This window comes from Halichoerus grypus, chromosome 14, assembly GCF_964656455.1.
Source record: "Halichoerus grypus chromosome 14, mHalGry1.hap1.1, whole genome shotgun sequence".
Taxonomy (NCBI): domain Eukaryota; kingdom Metazoa; phylum Chordata; class Mammalia; order Carnivora; family Phocidae; genus Halichoerus; species Halichoerus grypus.
Window position 1 is genome coordinate 70,727,652 of NC_135725.1, and position 23,136 is coordinate 70,750,787.

Here is a 23,136-nt window from a genome sequence, read left to right on the forward strand (position 1 = left end):
AGGATCTAGTAAGTGCCCACACACTGTATGTATGAAGAAACTTCACTCAGAGAAGTGATTTGCCAAGGTCCCTCAGGTATACTATGTCAAGCTACATATTCTTTTTTTTTTTTATTTTGACAGAGAGAGACCCAGCGAGTGAGGGAACACAAGCAGAGGGAGTGGGACAGGGAGAAGCAGGCTTCCCGCTGTGACCTGAGCGGAGCTTAATGACTGGGCCACCCAGGCGCCCCCAAGCTACACATTCTATCAACAAACAACACTTCCTCTCAGGGTCAATTAATTAACACACCTTTCACTGGAGAAAACACTGGATTAGGAAAGGCTGATGTAATGAGAAAAGAGCCTTTATCAGAGAAAATTATTGAAAATCTTCAGACTTGAGACAGAAAACATTTTTTTCACTTAAAAATTTTGCTGCAGGATTCCTATAAATAGCAAGATTAAACTGTTTACAGTCATAATACTTGCTTTATAAACCTAACAGTAGCATAACAGGTGAAGGTAATCAAAAGGTACGAATCTCCAGCTATAAGATAAATATGTTCTGAGGATATAATATGTAAGACTAGAATTAACAGTACTCTTTTGTATACTTGAAAGTTGCTAAGAGAGTAGATCTTACAAGTTCTACTTGTAAGGAAGGAAAAATAATTTTCTATAACTATCTGAGGTGATGGATGTTAACCAAATTTATTGTGGTGATCATTTCAAAATACATACATATTTGAGATTATGTTGTACACCTTAAACTTACACAATGTTATATGTCAATTACATGTTTAAAAAACTATTTTAAAAAACATAATGATTAAATCTATTGTAAAATGGAGACGTATCTATAGTCATTTTAAGAATGCTCCCTAGCAGTTTTCTTTTTTCTTTTTTTCCCTAGCAGTTTTCATATGTACGCAAGTAAAGGAGAGAAAGGTAGTCGACTTAGTCTAAAGGTTCCTTCTAACCATTACTGGGTGAGCTGGGGACAGCAGGTAATATGGAGACAGCTCTATGGTTTGTATCTGTGCATTTATATACACGCTGGACATACCTGACATGCACAAGTTATACACAGCTTAAGCATACATTTTTTACTAAGAGATGTCTACTGTTTTCAATAAGTGAAAGGCTTAGAATATCAACTAATAATTGAAATTATAGCAAAAGTGGCAGGTGAAGCACCAGTAACACCCAACAGAGGTTTGGGCAGAACAGAAGAGGTTCAGAGGAGGAATACTGTGCTGAATGTCTTTTGTCCGTCCACATCCACTCTCCTTTCTCCTCAAACTGCTTTATGCCCTGGGAGACGGACATTTGTGGTCTCCAGCTATGTTTGGCCAATGGGAAGCCCCAGCAATAGACCAGCAGGAATGCAAACAGTAAGGGCCTTTATTCTCATGCTTTTTCCCTGCAGGGTTGCCTTGGGCTGTGGCTCTGCATCTAGTCTTGAAATCAGAACCTCTCACGGTGGCTTTCTGAAAGACTCTATGCCCTTCCAGTTTCCAATAACCACTCCTCTCCCCTATTAATTTGGGCCTACCAGCAGTAACCAGCTCTGCTATCACTAACCCCAATTACTGTACTCCCACGGTTCCCCCTACACCGTGTCTATGTGATTGTAAACAGCTCCTTTATTAGTCTCTTTAAATTATCCTAATTCAAGTGTGCCATCTCTTTCCTGCTGAGACCCCACAGGTTCAAATAGAAACAAGGTCATAGGATGTGTCTCCACTGCTCTACTCCTAAGCCTAACCTCTCTGAGAGAATAAGGACAAGAGGATTAGTAAGTGCATCTGCGGGTTCCAGCATTTTTTGTTTTGTTTTAGAGGCCAGATTGTTTTAAGAACAGGACAGATAAACATTGTATCTTTAAGATTCCAAAGGAGACAGAGAAAGTGCCCATATAAGTTACCCCCAAACTATATTTGTGTCAATATTCCCTGATGATGGTACGGCTATCATGAAACCACAATTTCTTTAACAAACAAACCTATTACTCACCTCAACAAGCTGCTCTTTCTGTTCAGAGAGTTTACAGGCATACTCGGCCAAACCTTCTAAATTTCCTTCTACTCCAGTAAGTTTTAATGCTTTTAGGACCACATGATCAGCATGGTATTTTAACAGATCTGCTGTCAGCTGGGTTGCTGTCCTGTGGAGCTGCAGATGTGGGGGGTGAAGGGCAATGAAAGAAACACAACAATCAGGTTTTGTCATCAAGCAGCGCACAAGCACTTTAAAAATGAAAAAGGAGCAGTCCCCACTTGATCCACTGAGAGAGGAAAGCATAAAATTCCTGTGGCAACAGCAGCAGTTGGGCCGCACAGGGGAGCTTGTCCTTTCTCCCAGGCAGGAGGGACAGGGACATCTTTGAGTCCCCTCATGTGGGCAGAACTGCTGTCTGCAGAAGATGACCTGCTCAGCTAGTGTGGCATGGCTGGTCCCTTTCTCATCCTGCTATTAACTAGTTCTTGCCCACATAGCTTCTCTCTCACTTAAAAAATGCTTCCACTACTCTGGAAGTTAGTAAGAAACACAACAGTAGTAAGAGGACAGTATTCAGAGTACTACGAGGATAATCAAATGGCAGTACATGATCAGTAAGGTTTAATAGACTTTTAAAAAGGTACTGATGTGAGATTCAATCAATTAGGTATTCAACACAATTTTATTAGATACCCAGATCATGGCAGACACTGTATTAGAGGCTGGACATACAGACAAGTAGGACATACTCCCTTCCCTCAGGGGGTTACAGCCCACCTGTAGTTGCTATCTAGAACTTTACTCCCCAACTCTTGGGTCACAGGATAAATGACAGACAAAGGGTAACCAAAACCCCGAGGCTGTATTTGACTTGGAATGGATTTTAAGCATGGCCCACTCTCTGCAGATATCTTTGGGTACTATTAACTCCAAAATCTTCCCTTCATCCTGCTTTTTGTTAAAGAAAAAAAAAATGATGTGATGGGTTATTCTGGGGTTCTCCAGGAAGAGATTGTTTTTAATAACACTGTCCTAAGGAAAATCTGACTTTGAACGAAGCCTATTGAATGATTTTTTTTTTCCTGGAAATAATCCAATGTCAATTCAAATTACAGGACTTTCTACAAAATTAACAATGGAGTAGTCCGCATTCATGCAATCAAGTGAGAATAATTACAGTTAGAAACAAAGACATTAAAATGTACTTTCCTTTGGAAACTAAATGCCACATAAGAATTTTAAAAGATTTTATTTAACCATCAGGGCCTTAGAGAATACCTAATGCCAGCCCTTTATTTTACAGACTATGAAACAGGTCCTTAGAGACTGAGTGACTTGCCCACAGTCACGTAAATCTGAGTGGTTCTAGAGACAACTTATTACCACGCCTAAGGGAGGAAGGGTGAATAAACCCAAAGTTCCACTCTGCACAATGAACTGACAGCGGTTTTATAGAGACCATCTGCCTTAATCATTATAAAAATTCTTCTAGGGGCGCCTGGGTGGCTCAGCCGTTAAACGTCTGCCTTCGGCTCAGGTCAGGATCCCAGGGTCCTGGGATCGAGCCCCACATCGGGCTCCCTGCTCAACAGGAAGCCTGCTTCTCCCTCTCCCACTCCCCCTGCTTGTGTTCCCTCTCTCGCTGTCTCTCTCTCTATCAAATAAATAAATAAAATCTTAAAAAAAAAAAATTCTTCTAGGTTGATGTTGTTACACTCATTTCAGAGGTAAAGAAAATGAAGCTGGTGGAAAGCTGCTCAGTCTATCACCAAAGGATTTAATCCTCTTACTGATAGTCAAATTTTAACAATAGTTTAGTTAAAATTGAATAGGCTGGAAAACATGGATAGGCTTTTTTTTAAACCAAAGAAAACTATAACATCCTTCTATGTTTAATAAGATGGTAAAATGAAGGTCCACTAAGATGTGAAACGAATCATCATGTATATAATTTATCAAAGAAAACCAAAACCCAATTCCATTCTCTTGAACCCCTGACTGTGCAAAATATAAAAGAATAAGGGAATTAGAGATAAGGAAGCTCTGTTTGGAGAGCTGATGGGTGCTTACTGAGTGCACCCCAGAGTAGAGGGAGCAGGACGGCACAGGAGCTGCCGTGAGGAGCTGGAGGGCCCCACAGGAGGGCCTCTGAAGAACACACGCAATCATCCAGGAGAGACAAAGTCAGCCTAAACAGAGCCCAAAGCATCCTGTAAGCGCACCAGTTTCAAAGAACTTTCCACCTCCCCACTTCCTCTCTTTTGGCCTTGAGCCACACGCACCTGGCAAAGATTGGGAACTGAAGCTAAGCGGGAGGGGGGGGAAAGGAAGAAAGGTGTGAAAAGAGATCAGAGACCACACACACATTTCCCAAAAGCCCTAGGCGAGGCTGAGAGCTGGGAAACAGGGGTAAGTCCTATAATTGAATGAATAGCAAAGCAGCAATTAATATATTGGAGAAATCATTCTAATTATGGAACTGAGATTGTGTTTCATGACCTAAGGCAGGGACTGGCAAACTTACTCTGTAAAGGGCCACATAGGGAATATTTTAGGCTTTTCAGGCTGCACAGTGTCTACTGCAACTACTCAATTCTGCCGTTGTGAAAAAACAGTAGACAATATGTAAGCACATGGGCAGGACTATGTCTCCCCAAACTTGACTTAAAACAGACAGCCTGGATGTAGTTGGCAAACATCTGACTTGCAGTGACTTTCAATAACCTGAGAGTGATCAAATAAGTCATGAGATGGCCAAGTTTTGCAGGAAGCAGGGAATTCTCAACCAAAAGAATATTTTTAAAAATCAATTACATTAAGGTTATAGTTTATATACAGCAAAATGTACCAAGGGTACAGTCTGATGAGTTTTGACATTTATATCTACGTAACCGCCACCACAATCAGTATTTAATACATTTCCTTTATCACCCAAAGTTCTCCCATGCCCCTTTGTAGTAAATATCCCCCAACTTCTGACCCCAGACAGCCACTGATCTGGTTTCTGTCACTATAAATTAGTATTGCCTTTGCTAGAATTCCTTCTAAATGGAATTATATATATACACACCCACTCACACACAAACACACACTCTTTGGTGTCTGACCTCTTTCAGTGTTATGTTTTAGTGATTCATCCATATGATTACCTGTATCGATACTGTTCCTTTTTACTACTGAATAATACTTGTTACAGTTATATACCAAAATTCATTTATTGATTCCTCTGTGGATGGAAACTTAGACTGTTTCCGGTTTGGGGCTATTATAAATAAAGCTGCTATGAACATCCATGTACAAGCTTTGAGAAGGACGGCATTACAAAAAACAGTGGCTTCAAAATGGAAAACCATCTTCTGGGCACACAGACATACTAATACTAATGCACTTCGTACATACCATGCCACATAAACTAGCAAAGGATTAAAAGAGGCTAAATTTCAAACTATACTTACTTCTTTCTTAAGTTCTTTGAGACTGTGACTGATTTTCAATACAGCGAGTTCTAGTTCTTCAGCAATACTTTTTGTTTTCTTGCTTTGCTAAAAATTTAAAAAAAAAATATATATATATATATAGTGTTACCTCATCTTTTTAATCTGGTAATTCCAATTTCACTTGAACAATAAATTATAATAAATGTTTAATATCATTCTGTGAATTATAAAAAAAGTAGATTTTAAAAATTCACCTTTTTATGGACAGAATGGAAAATAGAATTTTAACTATCTAGTTATATTTTCCCATTGTAACGATAAAAAGATGAATTTTTAAAATCTCATTTTGTTAATAAATTTATCATGTCTAAAATGATTCTATTTTATCTTCTGCCCAGAATGCTCATCTCTTCACTCTTAATGGAGTTAAAAATTAAAATCCTATTTACCTTTAAGTCTCTACATAAATGTCTCTTTCTCAGAAAGGCCTTTTCAGATCACACAATCTAAATTAGGCTCTCTTCTTACCCATTCTAATCTTTCTCTAAGTAATTATTCTAGTTTACAATTACATATTTACTTTTTTAATTTTATTTTTTTTGATTAAAGTCGATCTTCCCCACTAGGCCTTGGTAAGCTCCATGAAGGCTGGGATCACATTTATTTTGCTCACCAATGAATACATAATACCTGGCACAGCAAATGTAAGGTAGAGGTACTCAGTTCTTTGAGTGGATAAATCAAAGTTAAATGCCAGTATCTTCAAGAAGTCTTCTTGATTCCTCTCCCTAAATATAAATTTGCCCTCCTTCAAGTCCCTGCAACACATGGTCCGTACCTCTGGCAGGACACTTAACAAAGCTTTCTGTACTTGTCTTACCCCTTCCCACACTTTTCCCCACTGCAAAATTCTTGGAGGCAAAGATTTTATCTTATTCATCTTTAGATTTCCGGTGCTTGGCATACAAAAAACACTCAGTAACCAATGCTGAAAAAAATGAATGAATGAACAATACATCTGGCATGCAGACTCAGAGATCTGAGCGCTTGTGAAATATGGGAAAGGTGCTAATTGCAAATTTAAGTGTTGACAGACTCGGATTCCCAACACAGCATTTCCTCACAGAAACTCTTCATGTTGACTGTTGGGTTTAAAATTTAAAACTGAAGCTATCTACACTTCAGATTAGATATCACATAGATATTTCAAAGTAATCACAAAATATTGCTTTTAGCCCTGACAGCACTCTACTCTAGGTTAATTTCCCGTTAATATGAGCATTTGCACTGTCATGATGCCAAGGAATAGGAGAAATCTTGATTTATATCCACTCTTCATTCAAAAACCAATCGCTTTACAAGAAAGTCAACTGCTGCTTCATTCACTATTCTCAGCCACATTCACCCCTCTTCGTCTTTACTGCCAAAGCTTTTGTTCACAGCTGCCATGTTTGCTCCATCTACACTGTACGTTGTAAATCACATTAAATACTTTTTTTGACATACCCTAGGTCTAAGAAATAAATAAATAGTGCCACAGCCCAGTCTCAAGCCTCTACCTTTCAATTTTGTAACCACTCTCTACAAGAGTCTGGATACACACTTTCCATGTTGTCCCACTCTGTCCATCTTTTTTTTAATTTTTTTTAAGGAAACTCTACACCACATATGGGGCGCGAACTCATGAACCCAAGATCAAGAGCTGCATGCTCTATCATAAGCCAGCCAGGGACCCCCAACTCTGTCCATCTTTACCATTCTCACTACATAACCTCCCAGGCTGTATGCGCACCAGCAGTCTACCTGAGAGGTAGGCTGCTCACAATCTTAGACCAGGAATCAGTGCAAGGTTGAAAAATTTTTTACCTGCTTGCTGGATCTACCCTTGTCTTCACTGCGTCTAGACGTCAATAAATTGTCTAAATTGTTGTTCTGTAGGGGCGCCTGGGTGGCTTAGCTGGTTAAGTGTTTGACTCTTGATTCCCTCTCAGGTTATGATCTCAGGGTTGTGAGATCGAGCCCCACCTCAGGCTCCCTGCTCACATTCTCTCTCTCCCTCTCCCTCCCCCCTTCCCTTCCTTCTTTCTCTAAAAAATAATAAAATAAATTGTTGTGTCTATAAATCAGCTGTCCTCAGAGTTAAGCACTGTGCACGTGTGAATGGCTTTGGCAGTAAGACTGAGGGGACGAGAACCTCTAGGTAGGGCTCTTCACTCTAAAGAAGCATTTTGGGGAGGAATTTTCCAGAGGCGAGTTTGGTGGACGAGTGGGGATTATGGGATGAACTTGTGATAGTGATGGTGGTACAGAATGAGGCTGGCCAGGATGAGCAACTGAGAAACAGCAGGCCTAGAAATGGCAAGTACTGTGAGCGCTGGATGGGAAGGATGCTTCGGGCCAAGAAGGAGGGAGAAAAGGGATGAGACATCCTTGTCCCATTCCAGACCATATTCATGTTAGCTTCCACAATTCTCAGAGCTTTAGGAAAAAGCTATTGTATAGGATCGCTCTGACGAAAAAAAGTTCTTACACTTTGAATCCACACAGAAAGTAACTGCTGCAGTTCCAGTCTTGCCTGAGTTGACAGTTCCAAGATGCGTTCCCTGTGCTCATGGCTGGTGTAGGCAGAATCAGTAAAGTCCTCAGTGCGCTCCAAAATGACTTCCAGAGTAGCAGAAAGATTCTCTTTTGACTGAAAATAAAGATTCTCCAGAAGAGCTTCAATATTCATCTGAGAACAGAAAGGATATCCATCTGCATGAGTCAATATTCCCACATAACCAAATGGGCTGTAACTTCTAAGAGTGCCCAGAGAGACACTAGCAATTTCCTTCCCTGTCTGAGGGCTCGGGGGGGAATACAACCTCTAGTGATGACTCTATTCTCCAGGACACATTGCTCAAGGGCCACCAGCAACCATGCAGAGATTCACTACAACAGCTGTTAATACAACAGTCCTATGAAGTCAGTAAATACTAAGGCAGAAAAGCATGATCATGTAGCAACCGGTAGGAAAAATGAACCAGCCCACAGGTAGAGAATTTGCACCTGAGAAAATGCTGAGGCAAAGTCCTGAAAGACGCTACACCCAAATATGAACTTGTGCTGAGCCCAGGGGGACAGGGTGTGGAGGGTGTGGGTATGGGAAGGGCTGGGAAAGGCACCAAATTTTCCTTCCTTAATTCAGCAAAACTCTCCTAGTAACCTAATCGGTCTCCCTACATTTTGACTTATGTCCGACAGCACCTCCCTGACCAAAACCTTCTCTACCATCCTCTACCTGTATCATCTTTCTAAAATGGAAAGCTTCTGATATTGCCACCTCCCTCCAACTGACTCCTCACCACGTATAAAATTAAGCTCAAATTTCTACTGCATAACACAAAATCCTCTAGGGTCTTGACTTTATAGATCTTTCTGACAGTCTGTCCAACCACCCCTCAAGTTCCCAACAACCTGTCACTTCAGCCATCCTGTGCTCAGAGTTCCCGGAACGCGTGACGGACACGCGTTCACTGGCACATCTTTCTCTCTCTCAGCTGCCTACATGACACTATGCCGCTGCAGCTGGGTCTAAACGCCAGCCCATGAGCGGAGTCACAAAACAACTTGGGCCAAGAGGCAATCCGCGGTGATGACCATGACTGTGCTCACACTGAATGTGCTGATAAGAATAGCTTACATTTGTTTAGCACTTTAAAGTCCTTTCACAAACATAGTCTCAAGTTAATCCTTACATCTGACCCATTTTCACAGGACCCACAAAAATACCAAGATTTGGGAAGGTCAAGAGGCCATAGTCGGGGCCTGCTTCCCCTCCTCCTCTTGGCCCAAGGTGTCTCCAGTAACCACCCCATCCTAGGTAGATGGCATTTTTTTTTTTTAAGCTAGGAAAGAACATGGATAAAAGTGAGGTATGGAATTGACAAGGAGCATCTGAGAATTTAGAATTTAAACAGAATTACAACATAAAAATCAATCATGTTGACCATACACCATTTATGTTAAGGTTTTTGATTCTCCCCTTTGAAAGAACATACACATGCTTTTAAACAGCAGCTGAGGGGCGCCTGGGTGGCTCAGTCGGTTAAGCATCTGCCTTCGGCTCAGGTCATGGTCCCAGGGCCCTGGGATCGAGTCCCGCATCCGGCTCCCTGCTCAGTGGCGAGCCTGCTTCTCCCTCTCCCTCTACCTGCAGCTCCCTCTGCTTGTGCTCTCTCTCTCTGACAAATAAATAGTCTTAAAAAAATGTTTTTAAAAATAAAATTAAAAAAACAGCAACTGAGTAGAGTTGTTTTTTCAAAAGCCATTCATTTATATGGTTTCCTAAGATTTGTCCACATATTCACAGTACCGAGCACAGTAAAGCATCCCGTCTCCGTCTACAGATTATACTCTCCACCAGGAAAAATGGTAAGAGGCCAAAAAGATACCCACTGACGGTGAGACGGAGTCTATCCGTAACAGCTCCGCCCTGCAGACTGCGGCTGGTGGAGGGTCAGCAGCTAGCCCGGCTGCAGCAGCCTCAGGCACAGCTCCGCCCGAGGTAACCTGGAGCCCAAGGGTAGCAGCAAGAAGCAAAAGACTTGGCTCTCGTCCTATTTGTTTCCCTAATTATCCTTTAACCCTTGAGAAGACATCTCCCCCTCGGCCTTTATAAAAAGAGGGGATTAGAAAAATAAGCTCTAAGATCCCTCAGGTAATACAAACTCTAAAACCATGACTGGTCTTTGTAGCTTCTTTGCCCTCAGAAAGAGTTAGGGCAGGACCAGCAGCATACAGGCAAACCCACAGGCATCAACTGAAAGGTCACGGACTTTGGGATTAGCGAGTCCCGGTTCTAAAGAAGGGTTCCACCACTTACTAGCTTTCCTCCTCAAAAACACAATGATAATAGTACCCACCTAAAGGGAAGTTAGTGATTAAATTAGATAATATTCAGGAAGACAACAACCCCTAAAAATAACTGTTTTTTCCATGACTTTCTTTCATCCCATGTTCCTACCTAAGTAGGAATTAAAAAGATGGAAGGAATGCCATCTTCATTGCAGCCCTTAGCCTATAGATAACTTCCAAGGGCCTCAGTCTTCCCAGCTGTTAAATGAGGGCTTTTACGAGATGATTTCCTAGGGCCCTCCTCAATCAGACCCAGAGAGCACCTTCACCAGCTCTCTGACTTCCCATGAGAAGTTCTGCCCAAAAATGGGGGGGATTCTGAGTCAGACTGCCTGGTTTCAAATCCTAACTCTGGCACTTCCTTGCTGGCAAATTACTTAATCTCTATTTCTCAGTCTCCCCAACAGTATAGTAGCAATAGTTCTTATAGGATTTTACAGGTACATACATTTAAAGCATTCGGAACAGGGTTGGCACAGAGTAAATGCTCAATAATACATGTTAGCATGTATTAGTGTTCATTCCAGATTTTAATTAACATGAATACTATTACTATTATTAAAGTCTCAAAATATCCACCCTAGAGCTCAGGGAAGAGTAGGGATTCCAGCAGAAACCATTTGCTGTCTGTCACCAGCCACAGACGGATAGCACAGCACTGCTCAAAAGACTGGGCAGGGAACACCTTTCTAAACAGGACAGGAGGCTTCTGCTGAACCATGCAGTGACACAGGGCCCGGCAGCTACCATAACCCCAGACCAACGTTCTCCGTACAAACTACACTAAACCAAATGTTACCGAATATTAAGTTTATACAGAGTGACACTGTGTTAAAAATCTCTGCTTTTGTGAAGCATCTATCCTAAAATATTATAACAGAACATGGATACTACCTCTAAAGATGTTCCTCTGATATGGAAAGAAAAAAATACATTCTCTCTATTCTTACCTTGAATTCTTTAATTCCAGTAAAAATACTGACAGATGAAATGTCAGTCTCTCCACTTGGTTTGCAGTCAGTCACGATTTCAATCACCTTATCTAATGCCACTTTCATTCGGTCAAATACTCCCTCTTTGTTTTTATGGGCTGATTCACAGTTGGGATGCCTGAGACATGTCTTCAAAACAATTGAAAATTTTTATTTTCAGATTGGGCCCATACCATAATACACAAAATCTTACAGAGAACATATCATGCTAATAAAAATGGTTCTTTACCAAAATCTCCTGGGTCCCTGGCTCACCCAGCTGCTTCTCCTCACTAAAAGTGGAAGCAGGATGAGTAAAAAGCGATAGCAAGGTTAAGTGAAAAAGGCAGAGTGCAAAACTGTATCTTTATACTTCAATAAGTTTACTTAAAATTTGGGGGAGGAACTATCTTCATCACGATTAAAACTATTTTAAAATGTTGCCTTCCCTGTGCAAAACCTAAAAAAGAACGAGGACGAGCACACATGAACACATGTTCTATGACAGTGGATATCTTTGACTTTTTAAGAATGATGTGAATGAAAGCTGCTCAGGGGGCCTCCATGTGAACAGAGCCTTGCAAGCCGGCTCCAGGGAGCTGTTGTGGTGGCCTCACTAACCCAGCCTAGAGTAAATCCTGCGAGCGGAAAAGGCAATTCTAAATAAACTGCTCACAAGCTGTTGACTAGTTTTTTCTTGAATTGTACCGAGTTGCTGGCCAGCTGCTGTTTGGAATCACCAGCGCTCGACTGACAATTTTGTTAATAGTAGAATAAGGAACCAGACATATGAATTTACAGAATAAACAAACCAAAGGCTGGATTAATACTCCACTGTTACTTAACAGATTCTAACTTGCCTCGCTTTCTCGACAGTACATGTGTTGGCTCCCCGACGAGCCTGGCAAACCCTGTGGGCAGTGACCGTGTGTGACAGACCCCGACTCCCGGCACCTCACACGCCACCTTGCGCTCGGCTGCTCACGCAGCTGACTCGCGGACTGACCGCCGTCTGGAACCGGGGAAGGAAGTGAGCCTTCTTGCTAAAGGATAACTGAGATCTGACTGCTGTAGCCTATACTCCAAGTTATCACTTCGACCTTTCTAAAAATGTAAACCATATAAAGTAGATGCATTTAAGCAGGTAAAACAAAAGGGTCCCTACCTTTGAGGCTGTGAGAAGCATCATTGTACACTTTTCAAGAACTGCCCTGGCTGCTGCCATTTTTGCCTTTTTCTTCTCGTCTTTCAGATCCTAAAAAAGAAATAAAACCACTGAGCGGTCTAGGATCCTGTAAACAATTTCATGAAAAAAATCATTTACGCAACAAGAATCAATTAAGTAACATTGTTTAAAAAGTGACAAAGTGAAAAAAACCAGGATGAAGTTTGATAAAATGTCACCGCTTTGATCTAAATCCATCAACACACTGTGGAAAGAAGCAGGTGCCCTTACTGAGGGTGGCAGAGCCAGGGCCTGAGGGCCTGAGACAGAGCAGGGGGAGGCCTCGCGGCTTGCACGCTGGTGGCCTGCATGCACACCTGACATTCTTGTGCCCATGTGGATATACCTCACTCCCGACCCGAAACAACCGTCCTATGCTTTACTCCGTTAAGAGTGACCTAGTTAGGGCGCCTGGGTGGCTCAGTTGGTTAAGCAACTGCCTTCGGCTCAGGTCATGATCCTGGAGTCCTGGGATCGAGTCCCGCATCGGGCTCCCTGCTCAGCAGGGAGTCTGCTTCTCCCTCTGACCTTCCCCCCTCTCATGTGCTCTCTCTCTCTCTCTCTCTCTCATTCTCTCTCTCAAATAAATAAAAAAAAATCCTTAAAAAAAAAAAAGAGTGACCTAGTTATCGAGCAGTTATGGGTTATTATTTCCTTCAGATTAGATACTTAGAAGTCAACTCTTTCAGAGACCATGTCTGGTTAAACTTAACCAATATGCTGCTCTGAAACAGTCTTTTTTTTTTTTTTTTTTAAGATTTTATTTATTTATTTGACAGAGAGAGAGACAGCGAGAGCAGGAACAAAAGCAGGGGGAGCGGGAGAGGGAGAAGCAGGCTTCCCGGTGAGCAGGGAGCCCGATGTGGGCCTCGATCCCAGGACCCCGGGATCATGACCTGAGCAGAAGGCAGCCGCTTAACGACTGAGCCACCCAGGCGCCCCTGCTCTGAAACAGTCTGAAGATGTTTCTCAGGTCTATCATTTTCTCCAACTAGATTATGAAATCTGGAGCAGGCACCATGCTTTGAATTATTTTCTTTTAGTTTCTCTTCATAGAGCCCTTGATAAGGATGTGTGCTATTACAGAAAGTACCTAAACAGTGTGATCAAATCTAGAACCAAATACTCTTATAATAATTTGGTCATGGCCATCTAAATCAGAGGTCAGCAGCCATTTTCAACAGAAGGCCAGATAATAAATTTTTCAGGCTTTCTGGGTCAGAGTCTGAAACAACTACTTAATTCTGCCATTGCAGTGTGAAAGCCACCCTGAGACAATCCATAAACAAACAAACATGGCTGTGTCCCAACAAAACTTTACTTATGGACACTGAAATTTGAATTACACAAAATTTTCACCTGTCACATTAGTCAGTCTTTCCATTTGTGGGTTGTAGGCCATACAAGACACCATCTATTGTACGGTGATAATAAATGAGCGAAAAAGAGGGCATCTCAATCTGTTAGAGAGGTCTAGTCCCCAGGACAAAAAGAGGCCTCCATAAAACCCAGATGGTCCAAGAAGTACTAGGTGAAGCATACAAACCAGCCTGCCACTTTCCAGGCCAATACCCCTCTTCCAACTCCAGCTACAACCAGGAAAGTTCACATCCACCATGATGATACTCTATGGGACTACACCAAAACATCTCAAGAGGTCCCTTATTATATATCTAACCTGCTGACAAGATGAACTAATGCATGAATACCCCAACAAAGAAAAGTCAACTCTAAATATAATATGGTCTTCCACCTCCCTAAATTTGGGGGGCTTATAGTCTAAATTGAGGAACAGACCTATAAAGAACTAATATCACAGTGTAGGTTAAAAACTACAGGCTCCAAAATCAGACATAACGAAGTTCAACCTGCTAGATGAGTGACCTTGGGAAAGTTTATTATCCTCTCAGGTTCTATGTCCTCAGGTGTAAAACAGTAATAACAATACCTGTCTTACAAGAATGTTTTCAAAATTAATGAGATCATGTGTATCAAGTACCTAACACATAGCTAATGCAGATAAATAATGGCTTGACTTATTACTACTGAGAAAACTGACAGAAATAGATAACAGCAGAATAATACATAACATGTTACAAAAACAGAAACAGAATAAAATACTAACAGAATATATATGATGACTCCATTTATTTGCCTGAGCCCTGGTAGAAGAGTCAAATGTATTTTCCTAAAAGAGGAAGTATTAGATCTGAGCCCTGAAGGCAAATATGACTTTTCCTAGTGTGTGTGGTAAGAACATATTTAACTATTACATGTATGCAAAAAAAAGAAAAAAAAAGTCACATAAATTTACTTACTTTATCCTAGCTCCTTTATGAAAGGCTTTCAATACCAAGGTTATAAATTTAATAAGCAAATAAACCAACCCAGATAATCACAAAGATCACACCTCCATCCAAATGAAAAAGTATGCATGTATTTGAAAATGTTTAAATGTGGTAAACACATACATTTTGTCTATCTCCAGTTAGATGTGCAAACTCCACCATTTCATTTCCAAATTGACTGAATATTTGGACAAACTCCTGAAAGCTATTCACTTTCTCTAGTCTTTCCATAGTTGCAAGAACCTGCAAAACAGAGAATATTTGATTGTCAGGTGTAGACATGAAAGAGACTGAGATGTCAAGTCTGAATAGAAAAGAAAAAGGAGAAACTCTGAATTCTAGGGGAGAGCTGAGAAGGAGTCGTCACAGGGGAAGACAGGGAAGGAGGAGCCCAGAGAAGTAGAAGCACATCCAAAGGTTAGAATCATCTAGGGAATGATTTGTTTTTATGATGGGGAGACCTGAGCTTACTTGAAAATTAAAAGGAAAAAGAGTACAAGAAACACCTTGATATACAGGAGGGGATCATTTATGTAGCAAAGTCTGGAGAAGGTGGACATATGCAGGACAGAGGTAATCCCATCTTCAGAGAACTAGGGAGACAGGGAGGATAAAGGTAATACACAGAAGCCTTAAGGTTCACTTTGGGGAACCCCATTCTTCCCAAGAAAGTGGAAGGAAGGTCACCTGCACAGTGAGGAGTGGAAAGGAAGGTGTGGTGCTTCGAGAGCAGGAGAACAGTATGGATCAGTCAGGAATTGTCTGTGTTGAATAAATTAATTGCCAAGAGGCTTTGGGTAGCCAGGGGCAAAAAAAAAAAGTGAGAAACCAATAGTAGAGCTGACAGACAATGTTAGGTGTTTTCTTGATATTAAAAGTAAATAGATGTGAAATATATTTTCAAATACTTTTCTCTTAAAATAATAGTACTGGATTAGCTTTCGTCAGACCAAGATAGGTAAAGAAAACACAGATATCCTGTGTTTACTTTTGAAAATGAGGATATGATGGCTGTTTGGCACGTTAACCTGCCCTGGCAGCTCAGGAAGTCCAGGCGACTAGCACAGATAAGGCAGATTGCTACGCTGAGCAGAAACTCCGTCTTTCAAAGAGATAGGGGTTTTTTTCCTATCACTCCAGCACTGCCCGATCCACCTCTCCAATTTCTTTTTCGCTTGAAACTCACACTCTTTAGTTCACTCAACACCCATCAGGTAGTTCTGTCCTCAAACCTGATTGAGACAATCCCTTTCCTGGCAGACTACCCTCCTCCTTGCCTAGGGAATTATCCAGGGAAAAAAGTGACTGTCCATGCCCTGGCTTTGCTGGATGATGGGGGAGCACGACCATTATCTGAGCAACTGGAAGAGTTCTAGACTGGAGAGTTTAAATTTATTCTGCAAGCTTTATGATTATTCATAACCTCTAGGGATGTTGCATAAAGAAATTTCTTGTAGTGTTGATAACTGCAATTTCAGATGACTGAATTTTTTTAAGCTTATAAATTATTATCCTCTGACTCTGAAAAAAAAGGTACTGAGGAATTTGGTATTTTTATCAATTAGGTTTCTACTACATACACTGTCATGGTTCTTGGCTTTTCTTCCCAAATTTGTACACATGAAAAGCTTTCACGAATAAACCTCAACAAGTAGATAACGATTTTCTGAGAAGAAATATTATTTACATCTAAATGTTTAGACCCAGTACACACATTGTTTAGGAATTATAGGTACAGAAGAAATACCACTTTTAAACTACAGACAACTGGAGGTAAAACAATTAAAATTGATAAGCATTGCCAAATTACCTGTAATTAACCTAAAAAACAACTTTTGAACAACCCCAAAAGACACAAGTATAGAAACACGAGAAAGACAAATACCTTATTTCTTGATGTTATTATCTGCTTAATGACTACTCGGTCTGCCAGCAACAACACTTTTGTCACTGAAGAAAGAAGTAATCTTGCAGCCTTTATAACTCCTGTTTTATCTGTAAAAATTGTGATCTGGCCATCAGATTCTGGATGATTCAAGCTGCTTATATCTGTAAGTGCTGCAATTGTTTCTCCTAACAAGAAAGGCAAGGGTGAAAAGTTAAATTGGGAATAAGATGCACTTAAATTAAAATCCAGACTTTACTCTTGAAGGGAATGTGCTCAAGTGGGTAGACACTTGGCTTTGGAGTCTCATTTCAGGAAGAAGAAACAGCTTCTCCTTGATGAGCACAAGGATTATCGTATGAGGCTCTCTAATGACAAAATAATGGCACATTCTTAAGAACTCTGAGAAATTTGTAGCCTTCACCAAGTTCGCAAAATATTTTAATTTTTCTTCTAGTGATATGGCAAACTACATGATCTAAAAAAGCCTTCTTCTCTGTAAGACCAAATAAGAGAAATCCCAAGGGCCAATAACCAAAGAAGAATCTAAAGTAGGGCAGTAAGCAGTTGCCAAGGCTTTGGCCAGGGGTGAGGGGATAGAAAAGTACTGGGGCGGGGGTGGTAGTCACTGCCCATCTCCACAGCCTGAAGAGGCTAGGGTTCTTAAGAACACCCATGAAAAGAAGACAAACCTTTGGGCCTCTTGGGAGGCATCCTCAGTAATAAGGGGGCCTAGAAAAATCGTCCATAGGCAAAGGGAAATAATATGCAAGTTTATCTGTTGGGCAGCCTGGGCTCTGGGTGGGAAAAAAACAAAAGTATCTCTCCTGAGAACTTAAGACACAGGCTGACTCTGAGGCTTGCTGTTTGAATGTATACTTCTTATGATGCCCAGCATAAACCATTCTACCAAATGAACGCCCAACCCTCTAGAACAAGTCTCTTCTTCACTATCAAAATGTTGCTAGCAAAATGCTTTGATTTCTGTAATAGCAATTATCTATCAGTAAAACAATACAAATATTTGTTCTCCTTAAAAATGAAGCCAGGCTGTAATTTCTTCCAAACTTTACTGTTTAACTTAACAAGATTAAAAAAATAAACTTTCCATCATCTTGCAATGTTCAAGGTAATTTTTTACATCCTATATAAACCTTAGTGCATGGATTGATTTTCTCACAAAAGCCCCCTTGTCAATATTATTATATATACCCAATAAGGTATCAGCCCATAGGCTAAGGATCTTGAGTAAAAGTACCTGAATTTTAACGGACAGGTCACAAGGTGTGACATAATGAAATCAAGATTTAGGGTCAGTCTGGAGAAAGGAGAGACTCAAAGTCAGAGTATTACTCAGGCAGCATTTCATTTGTGGGTATGAAGCAGTAAGGATCTTGCAAGGACGGTAGCTACAGGAACATAAAAAAGATGATTTGGGAGATATCAGAGAAAGAAAATATAAAATTGGTACCTGAGCAGTGATAAGAAAAAGAGAAATGAAAAAAAAAAGCCTTCAAGGTTGTGAACCTAAATCACTTTTTAAAAAAACATCAGAAGGGCACAGAAAGGGAAATGATAAATTTACTTTCAGACAACAGGAATTTGAAACAACACAGGAACACCCAAAAGACAAGCCTGTAGCTATGGATTGGTCACCTATCATGACAACAGCTGAAACTCTACTAATAGAGGAAGTCTGTGGCAGCCAGCCTGCAAGACGGCTCCCAGTGATTCCCACCTCCTGGAATTTACCACATCCGTGTGTCGTCTCCTCCCACATCATACTAGGGTTTACAGCAGAAGTGATGGTATGTCACTTCCAAGACAGGTTTTTAAAGACACTAAGGTAGCCATCTTGGTTGCTCTCTCTCTCTCTGTCTCAGGGAAGCCAGCTACCATGTTGTAAGCAGCCATTCTTACAAAGAGGCATAGATGAGAAACTCAGGCCTCTGCCCAAAAGCCAACAAAGAAGTGAAGCCTGCCAACAACCAACAGAGGGAACTGGAAAGCAGATCCTGCAGTCCAGTCAACCTCCAGATAACTACAGGCCAGCAGACACCTTGAGGGCAGCCTTGGGGGAGAGACCCCACTGGCTAAGCCACTCCCTGATTTCTGACCCTCGGAAACTATGTGCAGTAATAAATGTTTGTGGTTTTAAGTTGCTAGGTTCGGGTTAATTTGTTACACAGCAGTAGGTCACTATACAGTTTATACAGCAAAATACACAGAGGAGAAAAGGTTAGCATTGAACCTTCATGAGCACAGAAAGGGGCAGGAGGAAAAGTATCAGCTTGCAATAGCTTTGAGGATAAAAATGTTTCCTCTCTGCCTCTGGAAAATGTTACTTTTTCCTACAGCTCTCAATCCTCAAAGATACTACATATGAGCCTGCCCATATGGCATTATGTAACTTTTCCTTTTTCTGACTAAACCCAGGCATTAAACTCGTAACTATGTGGGATGGTAACATTTGGTTAGCTCCATTAACATGGTCAAATTCTTCCTTAACATTACAAAAATTGTTCAAAGTGTAGACTGTTCAGAAATTAGCTCCCCGAAAAAGTCACAATGCTGTCCTTTTAGCTTCGTGGTTGCCATTTTTAACTTGTATATGTAATTAGTGTTGTGTCTTAATGTGAAAATCTAAAGTCAGTCTATTATAGATATTTATTGCACTCCCATAAAAAATATGGGACAAGTAAAAATGTTGAAAGGGGGCACAAATTGGGTGGAGTCAACATTACAAAATTCTAGTTACCAAATAAGTCATGGGGATGCGATATATAGCTTGGCAACCATAGTTAATACTGTATTTTTTTTTTTTTTTTTTTAATAAATTACCTTTTTTTTTTTTTTTTTTTTTTTAAGATTTTATTTATTTATTTGACAGAGAGAGACACAGCGAGAGAGGGAACACAAGCAGGGGGAGTGGGAGAGGGAGAAGCAGGCTTCCCGCCGAGCAGGGAGCCCGATGTGGGACTCGATCCCAGGACCCTGGGATCATGACCTGAGCCGAAGGCAGACGCTTAACGACTGAGCCACCCAGGCGCCCAATACTGTATTGCATATATTTTATTTTTTTAATTTTTTAAATTTTTTAAAAGATTTTATTTATTTGACAGAGAGAGATAGTGAGAGCAGGAACACAAGCAGGGGGGAGTGGGAGAGGGAGAAGCAGGCTTCCCGCCGAGCAGAGAGCCCAATGTGGGGCTCGATCCCAGGACCCTGGGATCATGACCCGAGCCAAAGGAAGATGCTTAATGACTGAGCCACCCAGGCACCCTGCATATTTTTTTAAATATTGCATATTTTTAAGAGAGTAAATCTTAAAAGTTCTCACTACACACACAAAATTTTTAACTATGTTTGGTGACAGATGTTAACTAGACTTACTATGGTGATCATTTTACAATATAGTTGACCCTTCAACAATGTGGGTTTGAATGCTGTGGGTCCACTTACATGCAGATTTTTTTCAATAAACACACGATAGTACTGCAAATGTATTTTCTCTTCCTTATGATTTTTTAAAAATATTTTATTTATTTATTTGTCAGAGAGATAGAGAACACAAGCCAGGGGGAGCGGCAGGCAGATGGAGAAGCAGGTTCCCCACTGAGCAAGGAGCTGGATGTGGGACTCGATCCCAAGACCCTGGAATCATGACCCGAGCCAAAAGCAGACGATTAACTGACTAGGCCACTCAGGCGTCCCCCTTATGATTTTCTTAATAACATTTTCTTTTCTCTAGCTTACTTTATTGTAAGAATACAGTATACAATGCATATAACATACAAAACATGTATTAATCAACCATTTGTTATTGGTAAGACTTCTGGTCAACAGTAAGCTATTAGGAGTTAAGTTTTTGAGGAGTCAAAAGTCATACATGGATTTTCAACTGCACAGAGGTTGGTGCCCCTAACCGCTGTGTTTTTCAAGGGTCAACTGTACATCCAAATATCAAATCATTGTGTTGTACAGCCGAAACTAACATAACATTATATGCCAATTATACCTCAATTTAACCAAATGTAAAAACACAATGCAAGAAGTCAACAGAAGAGGGGCCCCTGGCTGGCTCAGTGGGTAAAGCGTGTGACTCTTGATCTCAGGGTTGTAAGTTTGAGCCCCACGTTGGGTGCAGAGATTACTTAAAAATAAAATCTTTAAGAAAAAAAAAAAAAGAAGTCACCAGAGGAAAGAAAAGTAAAAAAAATAATAACAATTATAATGATAATACTTATTGAGTCCTTTTATGTGCCAAATGCATACATGCATTATATCAAAACACTTCTATAAACACTAACATTACCCCATTTTATTGATGAGAAAACTGAGGTTTAAAAAATTTTAATAGCTTGCCCAATATCACACTGCTATCAAGTGAAGAGTTGGGACTGAAATCCAGGCAGTCTGACTCCAAAATCCTAGTTCCTTATCACTACTTTACATTATTTCCCTCAAATAAATATTAAATTGTCCAAAGGAGAAATTGATTACTATGGGCTGAGTGGGCTAGAAACATTTCAGGAGTGATGCAAGTTAAGTCTGAAATTTGTACATGTTAAGAGAAAATAAGGCTTCCATACTACACAACTCCAGGAGGTGCCATTCTCATTCTCTTACCAGAGTGACAGAAGAGGTAGTTCTCAAGAGGGGGAAGGGCACTTCAAAAAGAGACAACAGGTGGAGCCCATGACAACAGATGGCTTCCAAGTGCCACAGTCTACAGGAGTGTGAGTTGGTGGACCACGTCCTCTTTTCTCACCCTATACTGAGCACAGTGACATCCTACAAAGCCCATAAGGTGAGTAGGACTCAGCTTGCCCTTTCATTCAAAAACCCCTACTCTTGCTTTAATTAAGGGCTGCTATAAAAAAACAGTAATATGTAGAACATCTCTACATTTTCTGTTAAATTGTCCATTGCATTATGTAATGTCTGTTGTATAAGCGCCCACACAGTAATTTAGTGCCAGGAAAGAAGTTGCTCTCCACTTGACAAGCTGGTTTGTTTCCTTTCAACAAACAATGAGAATTATATAACCCCTTCTTTCCCACTTTTGTGTCTTGCCTTCCAGGAAGTACAAAGATAAATTTCATGCTTAATTAGAGTAACAATGTTGGCCAAAGTTTCCAGTATATTTATTTTCATCTCCCATTGCAATGATTTATTAAACATGTATCTTTTATTGTAAGCTATTTCAAATCCTCTTTAAAATGTAGGCAAGGGGTGCCTGGGTGGCTCAGTCGTTAAGCATCTGCCTTCGGCTCAGGTCATGATCCCAGGGTCCTGGGACTGAGCCCCGCATCGGGCTCCTTGCTCCGCGGGAAGCCTGCTTCTCCCTCTCCCACTCCCCCTTCTTGTGTTCCCTCTCTTTACTGTGTCTCTGTCAAATAAATAAAAAATCTTTAAAAAAATAATAAATAAATAAATAAAATAAAATGTAGGCAAAATATAAATTATGAATAGAATAAGGCCATCATCCTTCCATCCCCACTTAAAATCTATTCACTAGCACAGTGAATGGCTACAAACTCGAGTCAACTCAGAATCCTCCCTGCTTTTAACCAATAACGAAGTCCTATCTATTTAACCACCTTAATGAATATTTCAGGTATTCTCCCTGTTATTATCCCTAAGGCATTGCCTTGGCTTAGCCTGGTTTATTGTAAAAGTTTCCACATTAATCTCCCTGCCTTTATCCTCAACTCTCTCTAATTAACCCTCATTTGTTCATTTCTTCTATCCTACCAGAAAGATTTCTAACACAAAACTATGTCTCTTATCTGGCTGAAAATTCCTCAACCTGTCATCTATAGAGCAATACCTAAAGTCACTCATATAACACACAGGACCATGTATGATCTGGTTGGTCCCTCTGTATTTACTTGGCTTTATCTCACTTAGGATGATCCTCCAAACACACCTGCTCTTCCCTCAGGGTTGCCCATCTCAGTAAATGGCACCACCATTTCCCTAGCTGTTCATACTCCAAACCTTGGAGTTATCCATGACTCCTCTTTCTGTCACATCCCACATCCAAACTATCAGTAAATCGTATCAGCTCTACCTTGATAATACAACCAAATGCAACTGATTTTCACCACCTCAAATGTGATGACCTGATCTAAGTCGCCATCATTCATCAACTGAACCCCTGCAACAACCTTCTAATTGGTCTCTGATTTCACCCTCATGCCTCCTAATATCTACTCTCCATATAGAAACCACCAGTGACCTTTTTAAAATATGAGATTATACCCAACTTTTACATCAACATGGATGGGACTGGAGGAGATTATGCTAAGTGAAATAAGTCAAGCAGAGAAAGTCAATTATCATATGGTTTCACTTATTTGTGGAACATAAGGAATAGCATGGAGGA

The 23,136-nt window shown here is 40.6% G+C and overlaps 1 protein-coding gene across 2 annotated transcripts in view; it reads right to left on the reverse strand.

The window, feature by feature from the left end:
- CTNNAL1 (catenin alpha like 1) overlaps positions 1–23,136 on the reverse strand; it is a 65,506-nt gene that overhangs the window by 20,807 nt on the left and 21,563 nt on the right. For both annotated transcript variants that reach the window (XM_078061564.1, XM_078061563.1), the window contains exons 3-9: positions 16,746–16,933; positions 14,984–15,103; positions 12,453–12,542; positions 11,267–11,437; positions 7,951–8,151; positions 5,439–5,525; positions 1,999–2,157 (exon numbers count right to left, since the gene is read on the reverse strand). In XM_078061564.1, coding sequence (XP_077917690.1) covers positions 1,999–2,157; positions 5,439–5,525; positions 7,951–8,151; positions 11,267–11,437; positions 12,453–12,542; positions 14,984–15,103; positions 16,746–16,933 — 1,016 coding nt within the window. The remainder of the gene's footprint in view (positions 1–1,998; positions 2,158–5,438; positions 5,526–7,950; positions 8,152–11,266; positions 11,438–12,452; positions 12,543–14,983; positions 15,104–16,745; positions 16,934–23,136) is intronic.